At 34.8% G+C, this 16,605-nt stretch overlaps 1 protein-coding gene across 9 annotated transcripts in view; it reads left to right on the top strand.

Annotated features, from left to right (window-relative positions):
* Positions 1 to 16,605, top strand: part of DOCK7 (dedicator of cytokinesis 7) — a gene marked incomplete at its 5' end in the record, with an annotated part of 199,434 nt that overhangs the window by 116,505 nt on the left and 66,324 nt on the right. For 4 of the 9 annotated variants that reach the window (XM_079728569.1, XM_079728570.1, XM_079728566.1 and 1 more), the window contains 5 exons: positions 4,379 to 4,471; positions 5,660 to 5,749; positions 6,705 to 6,800; positions 9,534 to 9,674; positions 9,760 to 9,873. In XM_079728569.1, coding sequence (XP_079584695.1) covers positions 4,379 to 4,471; positions 5,660 to 5,749; positions 6,705 to 6,800; positions 9,534 to 9,674; positions 9,760 to 9,873 — 534 coding nt within the window. Of the gene's footprint in view, positions 1 to 4,378; positions 4,472 to 5,659; positions 5,750 to 6,085; positions 6,122 to 6,704; positions 6,801 to 9,533; positions 9,675 to 9,759; positions 9,874 to 16,605 lie in introns of all 9 variants that reach the window. The other 5 variants (XM_079728572.1, XM_079728574.1, XM_079728571.1 and 2 more) reach the window with 3 other exon arrangements.

Genomic DNA, 16,605 nt, shown 5'->3' with positions numbered 1-16,605 from the left:
ACTGTCCATTTCCCTAAGTCCATTCCCTGTTTATATACAACCACCCATCCCCTTTCACCTACTCAAGATCCTCACTCCAGGAGTTCTTTCATCACTCTCCTACATCATCAGTTTCTCCCCATCTACTAAATCAACCCATCCCATAAAATGAGATAAAAAATAAATTTTTTTTTATTTCTCCCATAAAAAGATCTCCTCTCTAGTATTTCTGCTGGTAGCTTCTTCATCATTTCTCTGCTACCTTTTGTAGTAGAATTCCTTAGAAGAGTTTTCCATACTTGCTGTCTCCAATTCTTTTACTCTCGTTCTTTAACTCCTATTACCCTACTTCAAACATATTCCTTTGATCTTCCGCCCATACTGCCCTTCTGATGCCCCCAGTGCTCTCCATGTTCTTAAATCCGAAGGTTAAATCTCAACACTTGGCTGACTTTACCTTACAGCAGCCTTTGACAGTTAATTCTCCAATTTATTCTATTTACTTAGCTTCTAGGGCACTACCCTCTCTTGATTTTCCTCTTTACTGATTACACCTTTTCATTCTCCTTTGTAGATTCTTCTTTTTCTGATCTCTTAATTTGGAAGTGCCCCAGGCCTCTGTCCTTATTTCTTGTCTTCTCTTGTCTTGTTTTCTCTTTTCTCTACACTCACTCACTTCGTGATCTTACGAAGTCCTGTTGTTGTAAGTATCACTTTATGTTGATATCTCACAAAAATTGTATTTCAAGTACAGATCTCTCTGGAATGCTAAACTCAGCTGCTTTTTGTAAATCCTTTAGTTCAGATTTGCATATATGTTAAAGGTAGAGCCACTTCTCATCACCTCTAGTACTGCCATTTGGTCTGAACTACCATCGTCTCTTCCTGAATTAATGTAATAGCCTTAAAGATAGTTTCCCTCCTTCCAACCTACACTCACTTCACAACATAGCAACCAGAATGCTGCTTTAAAAACTTACGTCACAAATAAACAAAACTTAAGTTGGATTATGTCCTTTCTCTAAGCAAGATCCTATGACTAACTCCTTTACCTCCTTTAAGTCTGTACTCAGAGAACTACCTTCTCCATGGGGTCTACTCTGACCACTTATTTAAATGTATAAGTGTGTCTTTCTCCTTAGCCTTGTCCCAGGGACTTCTTATCCCCTTACTCTGTTTTTTTGACTCATAACATTTACTACCTTTTAATGTAACATATAAATTAGTTACCTGTTATGTTTATTTTTTAGTGTTTGTCTCCCTTTATTAGGGTATAAGCTCCATGAGGGCAGAGATATTTGTTCACTGATGTATCCAAAGCAACTATAATGTCCAGCATATGAAAAGTACTCAAAAGATATGTATCCAAAGAATGAATGTTAGTAAGCATTGAGTATCTCTAGCAAGAATAAACAACTTTTTAAAAATTGAATTATGCTTTTGTTTGCCCTCTTGCTATCAGGATTAAATACTTAAAGATCTTAAGATATTTGGTTTTATGAAAGTTTTGGTTAGACTTTATTTCCTAATACAAAATGCAGAACTCCTAAAGTTCTAAAATACTATCAACAGGCTTTTATTACTCTAGTGGCTATAAAACCATATTTGTGAGATTATTTTCATAATTATTTTGCCAAAACTGATCTTTCTTTTTCCTAGCAATATTCTTTTAACATTCAGTTGTGTAAATGTATGGTTGCATCAGGTTTGAATTTTATTGCTTTTTAAGCAAATGCCAGTGCAATTTTACATTGATAATTAGTTTCTTTCTAATGTATCATCTCCTATTTTTTCATTTGTTTTTCAAAAACTGAGAGCTTACTCTGTGCATAGCTTACTAAATCCACTATGCTGAGGATTGTACTGAAACATGAGTATTGATGTCAAGTCAGATACTCTGTGAGCCTTATTCAGGGAAGGAGCCTATCTATACCTAAGGGACAAAACAAAATAATAATGTTACAGAGATTTGGCAAAAACAGAATAAAAACACTTTCATGCACATGTACACACATTTGATTAATCTCTTCTGTTGGAGATATGTAAACATAGTTATTATATTAGTAAATATCAGTGATGACTTTGCTTAACTAAGGGCTGTTTGATATAATTCTTAGCTGTATGACATTTAAATTATGGAAATAATTTGCTTTACAAATAAATTGGCCACCAGTTTTCTTTAAACAGTTGGCTTTGACTTGATGTGATTATAACTGTTCAGAGCCTCAGTATTGTGGATATAATGTATAATTAATGGCACAAAGAGATTTATTGTTTATTCTCACATTACTCATTAGCATGTGCCTTAGTTTTAAAGGAAATTATTAAGCAAGAAGTTAAAAAGTGAACTTATGAGTACGGCAAAGTTAATTGTTTTTCTTTTTGTAGAAATTTATGGTAGAGAGAGCACAGTTGTAATTTTGCAGAAATTAGATGCTTTTATTTTGTTATTTTTGTAACATGAGTAGTGACATAATTTAGGAGACTGAAAATTTTTGTTTTAACTTACCTGAAAAACATATTGTTTGCTGATTTGCTTTTATTTGAAGTAATATAATGGGCTTCTGAGAAGTCTTTATTAATACCTATAAAATGGGGTATTTTATTTTAAACAAATCTATTGATTACATAATTTTATGAGTATTTGAGTATTGCCCAATATACTTCGCTAGGAAGCATTTAAAAAAACATGTATGGCAAGTTTTTGTTAAAACTATTTTTTAAGAGTTTACTATATTTGAGGCATTGTATTCAGTGATTTACTTCCATTATTTACTTTGATCTTTACAGTATTAGGGAGACACTTATCATTATTCCTATTTTGTAGCTAAGAAACTGAAAAAGAGATTAGATAACTTACCTTAGATTTTACAGTTAGTAAGCAGTAGAACCTGGATTTGAATTTTAACTCTCATCTTACACATTCAGTGTCAAAAATGAGGGGAAATGGGTAGTTATTGTATCATCATTTCAACTTCTTTGTATTTTTGGAAAAAATAGGGAGAAAAGGAGGGGAAATATTCTCCCTAAAAGCTAAGCCCTTGAGAGCTAGTAGTTTGTCTTCCCTCTTTCCCCCTCCCCTTTCCTCCTCCCCTCCCTTTTCCTTCCCCCCTACCTCCTCCTTCCCTTCCCATAATATACACGCATGGGCCTCGCTCCCAGAGATTGTTATTTAACTGTTTAGAGGTAGGGCCCTGCACATTTGTGGTGGTGGCTGTCCTTAACTGTCCCAGGTGATACTAATGTCTACATAGAGTTGATTACCACTGTTTACTCTTTCTTTTCTTTTACCTATCCTTCTTTGGCACTTTCTGGTTTGGGTTCATACTCAGGTCCTAATATTTTTAGTTGGCTTGTCTTGTGCTGTCTTCAGCAGTCCTCTAAAAATCTCTTATACCTTGCTCAGTTCTATTCGTAGGTTCCCAGGGCCCAGCCCATGTTGCTGAATCTTGATTTCTGGGGGTAAGGGCCAGAATCTGAATTTTATAATTCAGGTGATTCTAATAATCAATTTTAAGAAATTGAAGTAAAGTCCCAGTTCCCTTTACCTGGGATCATAATAACCTCTTTCATAGAAGACAGACATAATTCACTTCTGGTCATACACATTAATAGCATATTAAATTAACTTCAAATTTATGATAGTGATGATGAAGATACAGTTCCTACAGACAGCCCCGGCATAATGTTTTTCCTTACAATTTTTATATAAAAAAGTAGCCCATTATTTTTTTTTAAATAATAAAATTCATAAATTTATTATTTGTTAATAAATCTACCCATTATGTTTAATTTCAACAAGCACAATAAGACTGAGCACAACTCCAAATCTACCATCATTTTTAGGAAGGAGCAAATATCGGGCATCTTTTTTTTTCTTAATTTTTTACTTAATTTTTCTTATTGGTCCCTAAAAGAGGAGGCAAGTTCAAATAGAATTATGGAGTATTGCTACACAGAAATTTTCAGTTGATGACAGATGGAATAAAATTAGTCTTTTAGATAAGATTGGAATGTTTTTCTTCTTCCATTTTTTTTTTCTTTTAAACCCTAGTTAGATATAGAGGAAATTGTCTGTTGCTAAATTGTACCATCTCTGAAGAGAGTTTGGGGGGATGGTGCTGTGGGATCTTTAGTTGTTGATACTTAAAGGTGATCCCATTATATAAAGAGAAATTACCTATAAATGCTATACTTAATTTTCTTTGTGATTTTTAAAAAATTATGTAATGAGATAATTTTGATGAACTAATATTCTATAGATGCCTAAAAATTTTGGTTGCTTTAACAGTACTAATTAAAAACATGTTTGCATTGGAAAGTCTGGATTTCTTTAAGAATATAGCATGCCACATGTAATATTTCTTTCCTTTCCAACTGCTTTCTATTATATGCTTAGGGTTTAGACCGCTCCAATTCCTGGGTTAACACTGGTGGTCCAAAAGCTGCCCCATGGGGATCCAACCCCAGTCCAAGTACAGAATCAACACAGGTGGTGTTTATATTAGAGGTTTCTTTATTGGCTGCTGATGTTTCCCTTTAGAACATTACTTTTTAGTATATACTATGATTTCAGTGGCTTGCTTTTTAATAATTAAAAAGTGTGTATTTTTGTTTACTTAGCACATTTTCCAACTGCTATGCATGAATACCACCAATTGCACCAGTAATACTCTCCTTTCCTATTTCCTGTCTCCTTCCCTCCTGTACACCCCATTGATGTTTCAGTGCCTGCTGCTTATGCAATTGATGGCTTTGATAACAGTTTCTACTTTTGGGGTAGCGCATCTTTAGTAGGAATTTAAAAATTTTTTGTGTGGAAAAAACCTGACAGTTTTCCATTCGCTTTTGGTTTAAAGTGTAGCTATTGTATCATTGTCATTTAGCATTTACTATCTTGTCATTTTCTTCATAATCACTGACTAGAAATATTGGTAATAAGCTGAAATTAAATATGAACAGTATATGATCCCCATGCTGTAAGATTAAGTACCAGAAGCAAAAATCTGTTTTAAACTGTACTGTGTTGCAAAGTATGAAATTTGTTGTAACTTATTTGTACTAGGTTTTGCTTACTTAAGTCTAATTGCTTGACAGCTAATACTGCATGATTCCTCAAAATATACTTCTCATCTGTGTATTGGCTTTGGAGGACAATGCTCTCGTTCTTCAAGAAAAATTTTAATTGCAAATTTATTATAAATGATTTATATTTAATATAGTGTATGGCTAACCTGAATCGTAATTTTTGATGATACTGAAACATGAAAAAAATGATTCTAAACTTTTAATTTTTTAATTAAATATAAAATTCTTGATTTCTCTTTTTGGTCCAAGACCAGTGAGAAGTATGTTTTTACTTTTTACATTTTCTTACTAGATACATGCATGTGTATAGATCACACAGATAAAAGTTTCATTCTTTGCAGCACTCTGAATTTATATGATCATTAAAATACTTATCTTTTAAAGATAAAATAAATAGAAGCCATTTTGATACTTCTAATGCATTGTCGTTAAAGCAACTTAAAATAGTGAAAATGGGATGAGCAATAAAACAGATGGCTGTTAAAATGACAGTAAAGCTCTATGTAAAAAATTGTATATAATCCTTGAACTGCATAGTCATCCACAGCAGACTTTAATGGTATCTCGTCATTCATTCATCTTCACTCCATAGGCTATGGATCGAAGTTGTAATCGTATGTCTTCGCACACAGAGACGTCAAGTTTCTTACAAACATTAACGGGACGCTTACCAACTAAAAAGGTAGATTCATACGAAGATAGTCCATGTAGGGGGAAAATAATTCCAACAATTAAGTAGATGTAAGGATTCTTTACATAACCAGTACTCTGAGATGTTACAATAATTGCACTGTTTTTAAAAATACATTTGAGCAAGCATTGCTTGTCTGATGTCTTTTTGGGCATACCTCTCCACTGCAAGCTCTTTTACATTATTATAATGTTTATATCTTTGCAGATGACTGTTTTTAGAGTTTAGTGCATTAAATTTGATCATTAAATTTTAGTACCAAAAAGATTGTATCAACTCTTAATTCTGTTTCTGTAACTGCTTCTGTTTTGTGTTTTAAATCTCCAGGGAAAGGAAGATGAGTTAGAAAAATTATCACTCTTAGTAAGATATGTTGATTTGCTTCCCTTATGCACAGTTTTGTTAGTCCTTTTTCATATTAATATACACTATTGTGCAAATGCTTTGTATGCATATCCATTATAAGGCAGGAAATTTCTGCTATTTTAATAAAAAGACTTTAAATACCTGAAAACTTGAAAATTAATGGCTGATATCAAAGTTTAAATTTTTAAAGGTATTTCCTAAATTGTACCAGCAAAGTTCATGAATGTATTTGCATATGCTGAAATATGTATGTAAGGCACAAGCCAGATTTTATTTGTAACTGTGAGTTTTCGGTCTAGTTTCTTTTTGCACGTACAATTTAGGAGGCTATTTCCCACCTGTCGTTTTAAAATTACATTTTACTCCAAGATAACATGTAATTTTTTCAGCTATTCAACATGCCACTGTCTTATGTGTATAAGTAGCCGTTTCGTTAATGGGTGTCCTCACCGCATCATTGAATGGTTCACATGCCTTATTTTGCTTATTCTCATTATATCTTCATTTGTACTTGCATTATTTGGTTTGTGTTACCAGCAGACCTGACACTGATAATAACTTTGGATTTACTTCTGGATAGCTATTTCATGAGGAGCTGGCTTTGCAGTGGGTTGTTTGCAGTGGCAGCGTTCGGGAATCAGCTTTGCAACAAGCCTGGTTCTTTTTTGAGTTAATGGTGAGCAAACTAAACACATTCTTTGTTTTTCTTGTTAAACAATTTTGTGTTAGCTCATGATTTTATCCTAGAATCTTTTCCTATTGCCCATCTTATGGTTTTACATGTGCCTCCAAGACAAAATTACCTTTGCTACATCTCTAAATAAACACTGTGGACAATCAGCACAATTTAGATGGAGTTATAAAGCTAATTTAAACTATATTTTTAGGGATAGTTGCAGACGCTAACTATCTTTTTAAAGGAAACCTGTGATACATTCTTTCTTAGTCTGAACATGCTAGTGTATAATGGCAGCAGTATTGATTTCATACCAGATAAAAAGAGCTTTATAGATACCTACTGCTTTTATGGTTAGAAAGCTCTTAGGGAAATGCCAGTCACAGCCAATGAAAAACAACAACACTTTCTACTTAATTCAGTAAATGCTATTAAAACAAATAAATGAATTAATATTTTAATAAATATCGATACACACAATATAAACATATATATACACAAAAGCAATATACATTTATTAAGTACGTACAGTATGGTAGCACAGCCCTATGGGTTAGGGATTACCAAGGCACAGAGAGATTAAGTAACTTGTTTAAGTATACATAGCTTGTATACAGCAGAGCTGTGATTCACACTTAGGCATTCTGGCACTAGGGACCTTCCTCTCTAGCTTCTAGAAAGCTGAAATCACTGAAACTTTTTCTTCCAAAAAAATTATTTAAAATAATAAATAAGAAACAAAGGAAAGCAAAGCAACAAAAAAGAGATAGAAAAAAGAAAGAGAAAAGAAACAATGGAAGTTTCCAGAGTATGCCATAGAATCATTCTTAGCATTGAATGTTACTTATGTTGAAGATTAGAAGACATTTCTTCTGCAAGTTAAAACTACAATGAGGTATCGCCTCGCACCAGTCAGAATGGCCATCATTAAATAGCCTACAAATAATAATTGCTGGAAAGTATGTGGAGAAAAGGAAACCCTTCTACACTGTTGGTGGGAATGTAAATTGGTGTAGCCACTCTGGAGTATAGTATAGTATGGAGGTTCCTTAAAAAGCTAAAAATAGAGCTACCATATGATCCATCAATCCCACTCCAGGGCATATATCCAGAGAAAACTCTTAATTCAGAAAGTTACACGGGGCTTCCCTGGTGGCGCAGTGGTTGAGAGTCCGCCTGCCGATGCAGGGGACATGGGTTCGTGCCCCGGTCCGGGAAGATCCCACATGCCACAGAGCGGCTGGGCCCATGAGCCATGGCCGCTGAGCCTGCACATCTGGAGCCTGTGCTCCGCAATGGGAGAGGCCACAACAGTGAGAGGCCCGCGTACAGCAAAAAAAAAAAAAAGTTACATGCACCCTGGTGTTATAGCAGCACTATTTACAATAGACGAGACATGGAAGCAGCTTAAATATCGATTGAGAGATGAATGGATAAAGAAGATGTGGAATACATATACATTGGAATACTATTCAGCCATAAAAAAGAATGAAATAGTGCCATTTGCAGCAACATAGATGCACCTAGAGATTATCCTACTACGTGAAGTAAGTCAGAAAGAGAAAAGTCAAATACCATATGATATCACTTATATGTGTAATCCAAAATATGATACAAATGAACTTGTTTACAAAACAGAAACAGACTCAGACATAGAAAACAAACTTACGGTTACCAAAGGGGAAAGGGGGTGGGAGAAGGATAAATTAGGACTTTGGGATTAGCATATACAAACTACTGTATATAAAATAAACAACAAGGCCACACTGTATAGCACAGGGAACTATATTCAATATCCTATAATAAACCATAATGGAAAAGAATATGAAAAAGAATATATATATATAACTGAATCACTTTGCTGTAACCAGAAACTAACACAACATTGTAAATCAACTATACTTCAGTAAAAGATTTTAAAAAAGACGTTTCGTCTAGAGATTTGCTAATCTACAAAAAAAATAAATCAGGGACCATATGTAAGTGGTAGGCAACTCATTTTTTCCCCCTAGAGAATAAACACCAAATTGTAATTCATGAGCTTTTAATATAAGATCAAATGACTTTTTTAAAATAGTCTTACATGTATGTTCAGATTTCTTAAACATGAAATAGTTTGACTTGGCTCTGTTATTTACCAACTGTAAAACCTTGTCATTAATTTCCCTGAATTAAAAATTTTTAGTACCGTTAACACACTGTTGTGATAAGTATCCATATCTAAAAGTATTTGGTAAATTGAAACCACTTTAAGTTTTACCTAACATTTTATTCTTAATATCTAGTCATCAGTATTTAATGTACACCCACCATATGCCATGAGATGCTAGGTGCTAAAGATTGTACATGCAGTCAAAGTTTCTAACCTCTCAGAGCTAACAGTTGGGGGGACATGGAATGGCAGAATTGTTAAGTCTTGGAAAGATTTAATTTAAAATAATTTTAAAGGATGAAACTTTTTCTGTTGACATACCCATAATTTTTTTCCCCACTGATAGCCAGGATAATGTCATGAAGCTGATACAGAGATTGAGTTGTATTGTGTTTGATATTTCTCTAGCACATACAAAATATTGTAGGGAACTTTTTCAAAATATTTGATGAGTTAAAAGTATTTTGTCTATCTGTTAAATTACATGGTATGTTGACAAAAATAACCCTAATGTTTAGAATCTCTGTAACTGTTCATTACATCCATAAGAAATTAAACGAATGGCTTATTTCTTTTTTCAGGTAAAGAGCATGGTGCACCATTTATACTTTAATGATAAACTTGATGCACCAAGGAAAAGTCGTTTTCCAGAACGTTTCATGGATGACATTGCTGCTCTTGTCAGCACAATTGCTAGTGATATAGTTTCACGATTTCAGAAGGTAACGGTAACTTATTTTTTTAAACTAAATCTGTGTTTCAAGCATACGTTAAACTATATTTGTTTTTCTTTTAATTGTTTCCCAGGACACAGAAATGGTTGAGAGACTCAACACAAGCCTTGCATTCTTTCTCAATGATCTGTTGTCTGTTATGGACAGAGGATTTGTCTTTAGCCTTATAAAGACCTGCTATAAACAGGTAATGTATAATTAGTAATAGTTAGTAATCAAATAATTTAAATGCTGCGTTTGCTCTTTTAAGGCTGGAGCTAAGAGATTTTTCAAGAACACATTTATATAGTGATGTTTTTAAAAAGTGGCTTATTTTTATTAGTAAGGGAAAGATAAATTACAGTTATTAGGACACAGGAATGGGGCAAGTTGCTGTCAGTACAGCTGGCTTTTCATTGAGCTATTCTGGCCCACTTATGACTCTTAGATTCTCATTCAGAAGCATACCATCAAGTCAGGAGTCTAAATGTAAAGCAGCCCCAAGATGCCATGCAAGAGTAGCAATTTTACTGAATGAACAGCTAACCCAACTTTTTCTGTCTTAAGTGATTTTTAAAGCAGTTGCATTTTGCTGCGTATTCCTCATGATGAAGCCCTAGACATTGTAGCGTTTAGAAGCATGAGTAGATGTTTACCCAAGTCACAGATATTATTATCTAGCTTTTTCTAAACTAAAAGTATCCTAGAAGTTTTCTACAAACAGCTGGTTTTGTTTTAAATTTTTTATCAAATGATTAATGAAACCTGGCTTTTAGAAAACATTAGTTATTCATCCTGATAGAACATTTGGGTAGTGAGCTGTATAATCATCCTAGAATTACCTTTTAAGGGAGCTTTAAAAATGTGCAGATCTCTGTGTCCCATCCCAGCATTTCTGAGGAGTTTGAACCCTGGTGGTGGGGTTGGGAGTGTGGGAAACAGTGCTTATAAAGTACTCCCTGCTGGTCCACAGATTAGTTTTGGGGAACTACTGGTTAAAAATGCTATTTGGCAGTCTAATACTTAGAATTTTGAAGCTCTGTTCTATTGGATGCCAATATTGTATGTTTCTTTTAATAGAGAAGTTAAAACTATGCGTGGGCACTGATCTATTTGCAAGTATTTGCAACACTATGTATTATTTTTACTTTTTCCCTGAAATTTCATGTATTATTGCTCCCCAAATCTGTCCTGTCTTTATTCTTCAAGCATTGGCCTCCTACATTTGCCAAACATTAAACTAGACTTTAGGGATGCTAAAACTATTCAAATAAGGCAGTCTATATATGTCTCCTCAAGTAGCTAATGGGTGTAGTTGGGAAAATAGATAATTATAAATATAGGTTAACACAAGGTGCTGTAAAAAGAATGGATAATTTATTGTAGAAAGTTGTTTTGGTGGTATACTTTTTCTTCATAAAGTATATCTTTGAGAAGTGGAAATATTAATGCTATATTGGAAATATAAGAATGTGGCTTTAAGAATGCACCTAGTCAGTGGATTTATACAGTAAATGTTGTAGTTCCAAATTTTTTATTTTAGGAGTAACTTTGGAAAAAGCCAATACTGTTATTTAAACCACAAAATTCAAAACTGCTCACTGAGTACTGCTCTTTAATTCTTTTTTTTTTGGTTGAATTTTTTTTTTTAATTTTAATTTTTTTTACATCTTTATTGGAGTATAATTGCTTTACAATGGTGTGTTAGTTTCTGCTTTATAACAAAATGAATCAGTTATACATATACATATGTTCCCATATCTCTTCCCTCTTGCGTCTCCCTCCCTCCCACCCTCCCTATCCCACCCCTCTAGGTGGTCACAGAGCACCGAGTTGATCTCCCTGTGCTATGCGGCTGCTTCCCACTAGCTATCTATTTTACATTTGGTAGTGTATATATGTCCATGCCACTCTCTCACCTTGTCACAGCTTACCTTTCCCCCTCCCCATATCCTCAAGTCCATTCTCTAGTAGGTCTGTGTCTTTATTCCTGTCTTACCCCTACGTTCTTCATGACATTTTTTTTTTCTTAGATTCCATATATATGTGTTAGCATACGGTATTTGTCTTTCTCTTTCTGACTTACTTCACTTGGTATGACAAACTCTAGGCCCATCCACCTCACTACAGATAACTCAATTTCGTTGCTTTTTATGGCTGAGTAATATTCCATTGTGTATATGTGCCACATCTTCTTTATCCATTCATCCGATGATGGACACTTAGGTTGCTTCCATCTCCTGGCTATTGTAAATATAGCTGCAGTGAATATTTTGGTACATGACTCTTTTTGAATTATGGTTTTCTCAGGGTATATGCCCAGTAGTGGGATTGCTGGGTCATATGGTAGTTCTATTTGTAGTTTTGTTTTTGTTTTTGTTTTTCTCTTTCTCCCTTGTGGTACGTGGGCCTCTCACTGCTGTGGCGTCTCCCATTGCGGAGCACAGGCTCCGCGGCCATGGCTCACGGGCCCAGCCGCTCCGCGGCACGTGGGATCTTCCCAGACCGGGGCACGAGCCCGTGTCCCCTGCATTGGCAGGCGGACTCTCAACCACTGTGCCACCAGGGAAGCCCCTATTTGTAGTTTTTTAAGGAATCTCCATACTGTTCTCCATATTGGCTGTGCCAATTCACATTCCCACCAGCAGTGCAAGAGTGTTCCCTTTTCTCCACACCCTCTCCAGCATTTATTGTTTCTAGATTTTTTGATGATGGCCATTCTGACTGGTGTGAGATGATTTCTCATTGTACTTTTGATTTGCATTTCTCTAATGATTAATGATGTTGAGTATTCTTTCATGTGTTTGTTGGCACTCTGTATATCTTCTTTGGAGAAATGTCTATTTAAGTCTTCTGCCCATTTTTGCATTGGGTTGTTTGGTTTTTTGTTATTGAGCTGCATGAGCTGCTTGTAAATTTTGGAGATTCTTTGTCAGTTGCTTCATTGCAAATATTTTCTCCCATTCTGAGCGTTGTCTTTTGGTCTTGTTTATGGTTTCCTTTGCTGTGCAAAAGCTTTGAAGTTTCATTAGGTTCCATTTGTTTATTTTTGGTTTTATTTCCATTTCTCTAGGAAGTGGGTCAAAAAGGATCTTGCTGTGATTTATGTCATAGAGTGTTCTGCCTATGTTTTCCTCTAAGAGTTTGATGGTGTCTGGCCTTACATTTAGGTCTTTAATCCATTTTGAGCTTATTTTTGTGTATGGTGTTAGGGAGTGTTCTAATCTCATACTTTTACATGTACCTGTCCAGTTTTCCCAGCACCACTTATTGAAGAGGCTGTCCTTTCTCCACTGTACATTCCTGCTTCCTTTATCAAAGATAAGGTGACCATATGTATGTGGATTTATCCCTGGGCTTTCTATCCTGTTCCATTGATCTATCTTTCTGTTTTTGTGCCAGTACCATACTGTCTTGATTACTCTAGCTTTGTAGTATAGTCTGAAGTCAGGGAGCCTGATTCCTTCAGCTCCGATTTTCGTTCTCAAGATTGCTTTGGCTATTTGGGGTCTTTTGTGTTTCCATACAAATTGTGAAATTTTTTGTTCTAGTTCTGTGAAAAATGCCAGTGGTAGTTTGATAGGGACTGCATTGAATCTGTAGATTGCTTTGTGTAGTAGAGTCATTTTCACAATGTTGATTCTTCCGATCCAAGAAAATGGTATATCTCTCCATCTATTTGTATCATCTTTAATTTCTTTCATCAGTGTCTTATAATTTTCTGCATACAGGTCTTTTGTCTCCTTAGGTAGGTTTATTCCTAGATATTTTATTCTTTTTGTTGCAATGGTAAATGGGAGTGTTTTCTTGATTTCACTTTCAGATTTTTCATCATTAGTGTATAGGAATGCAAGAGATTTCTGTGCATTAATTTTGTATCCTGCTACTTTACCAAATTCATTGATTAGTTCTTGTAGTTTTCTGGTAGCATCTTTAGGATTCTCTATGTATAGTATCATGTCATCTGCAAACAGTAACAGCTTTACTTCTTCTTTTCCAATTTGGATTGCTTTTATTTCCTTTTCTTCTCTGATTGCTGTGGCTGAAACTTCCAAAACTATGTTGAATAAGAGTGGTGAGAGTGGGCAACCTTGTCTTGTTCCTGATCTTAGTGGAAATGGTTTCAGTTTTTCACCATTGAGGATGATGTTGGCTGTGGGTTTGTCATATACGGCCTTTATTATGTTGAGGAAAGTTCCCTCTATGCCTGCCTTCTGCAGGGTTTTTATCATAAATGGGTGTTGAATTTTGTCGAAACCTTTCTCTGCATCTATTGAGATGGCCATATGGTTTTTCTCCTTCAATTTGTTAATATGGTGTATCACATTGATTGATTTGTGTGTATTGAAGAATCCTTGCATTCCTGGAATAAACCCCACTTGATCATGGAGTATGATCCTCTTAATGTGCTGTTGGATTCTGTTTGCTAGTATTTTGTTGAGGATTTTTGCATCTATGTTCATCAGTGATATTGACCTGTAGTTTTCTTTCCTTGTGACTTCTTTGTCTGGTTTTGGTATCAGGGTGATGGTGGCCTTGTAGAATGAGTTTGGGAGTGCTCCTACCTCTGCTATATTTTGGAAGAGTTTGAGAAGGATAGGTGAAGGATAGGTGTTAGCTCTTCTCTAAATGTTTGATAGAATTCGCCTGTGAAGCCATCTGGTTCTGGGCTTTTGTTTGTTGGAAGATTTTTAATCACAGTTTCAATTTCAGTGCTTGTGATTGGTCTGTTCATATTTTCTATTCCTGATTCAGTCTTGGCAGGTTGTGCATTTCTAAGAATTTGTCCATTTCTTCCAGGTTGTCCATTTTATTGGCATAGAGTTGCTTGTAGTAATCTCTCATGATCTTTTGTATTTCTGCAGTGTCAGTTGTTACTTCTCCTTTTTCATTTCTAATTCTATTCATTTGAGTCTTCTCCCTTTTTTTCTTGATGAGTCTGGTTAATGGTTTATCAATTTTGTTTATCTTCTCAAAGAACCAGCTTTTAGTTTTATTGATCTTTGCTATCGTTTCCTTCATTTCTTTTTCATTTATTTCTAATCTGATCTTTATGATTTCTTTCCTTCTGCTAACTTTGGGGTTTTTTTGTTCTTCTTTCTCTAATTGCTTTAGGTGCAAGATTAGGTTGTTTATTCGAGATGTTTCCTGTTTCTTAAGGTAGGATTGTATTGCTATAAGCTTCCCTCTTAGAACTGCTTTTGCTGCATCCCATAGGTTTTGGGTTGTCGTGTCTCCACTGTCATTTGTTTCTAGGTATTTTTTTATTTCCTCTTTGATTTCTTCAGTGATCACTTCATTATTAAGTAGTGTATTGTTTAGCCTCCATGTGTTTGTATTTTTTACAGATCTTTTCCTGTAATTGATATCTAGTCTCATAGCATTGTGGTCAGAAAAGATACTTGATACAATTTCAATTTTCTTAAATTTACTAAGGCTTGATTTGTGACCCAAGATATGATCCATCCTGGAGAATGTTCCATGAGCACTTGAGAAAAGTGTGTATTCTGTTGTTTTTGGATGGAATGTCCTGTAAATATCAATTAAGTCCATCTTGTTTAATGTATCATTTAAAGCTTGTGTTTCCTTATTTATTTTCATTTTGGATGATCTGTCCATTGGTGAAAGTGGGGTGTTAAAGTCCCCTACTATGAATGTGTTACTGTTGAATTCCCCTTGTATGGCTGTTAGTATTTGCCTTATGTATTGAGTTGCTCCTATGTTAGGTGCATAAATATTTACAATTGTTATATCTTCTTCTTGGACTGAACCCTTGATCATTATGTAGTGTCCTTTTTTGTCTCTTGTAATAGTCTTTATTTTAAAGTCTATTTTGTCTGATATGAGAATTGCTACTCCAGCTTTCTTTTTGTTTCCATTTGCATGGAATATCTTTTTCCGTCCCCTCACTTTCAGTCTATATATGTCTCTAGGTCTGAAGTGGGTCTCTTGTAGACAGCATATATATGAGTCTTGTTTTTGTATCCATTTAGCCAGTCTGTGTCTTTTGGTGGGAGCATTTAATCCATTTACATTTAAGGTAATTTCGATATTTATGTTCCTATTCCCATTTTCTTAATTGTTTGGGGTTTGTTATTGTAGGTCTTTCCCTTCTGTTGTGTTTCTTGCCTAGAGAAGATCCTTTAGCATTTGTTGTAAAGCTGGTTTGGTGGTGCTGAACTCTCTCAGCTTTTGCTTGTCTGTAAAGCTTTTAATTTCTCCATCAAATCTGAATGAGATCCTTGCTGGGTAGAGTAATCTTGGTTGTAGGTTTTTCTCCTTCATCACTTTAAATATGTCCTGCCAGTCCCTTCTGGCTTGCAGAGTTTCTGCTGAAAGATCAGCTGTTAACCTGATGGGGATTCCCTTGTGTGTTATTTGGTGTTTTTCCCTTGCTGCTTTTAATATGTTTTCTTTGTATTTAATTTTTGATAGTTTGATTAATATGTGTCTTGGCATGTTTCTCCTTGGATTTATCCTGTATGGGACTCTCTGTGCTTCCTGGCCTTGATTAACTATTTCCTTTCCCATATTAGGGAAGTTTTCAACTATAATTTCTTCAGATATTTTCTCAGTCCCTTTCTTTTTCTCTTCTTCTTCTGGAACCCCTATAATTTGAATGTTGGTGCATTTAATGTTGTCCCAGAGGTCTCTGAGACTGTCCTCAGTTCTTTTCATTCTTTTTTCTTTATTCTGCTCTGCAGTAGTTATTTCCACTATTTTATCTTCCAGGTCACTTACCCGTTCTTCTGCCTCAGTTATTCTGCTATTGATCCCTTCTAGAGTATTTTTAATTTCATTTATTGTGTTGTTCATCGTTGCTTGTTTCATCTTTAGTTCTTCTAGGTCCTTGTTAAATGTTTCTTGCGTTTTCTCTATTCTATTTCCAAGATTTTGGATCATCTTTACTATCATTATTCTGAATTCTTTTTCAGGTAGA

This window comes from Hyperoodon ampullatus (assembly GCF_949752795.1).
Source record: "Hyperoodon ampullatus genome assembly, chromosome: 2".
Taxonomy (NCBI): domain Eukaryota; kingdom Metazoa; phylum Chordata; class Mammalia; order Artiodactyla; family Ziphiidae; genus Hyperoodon; species Hyperoodon ampullatus.
The sequence above is the reverse complement of the archived record's forward strand: the minus strand, read 5'-3'. Positions and strand labels throughout refer to the sequence as shown.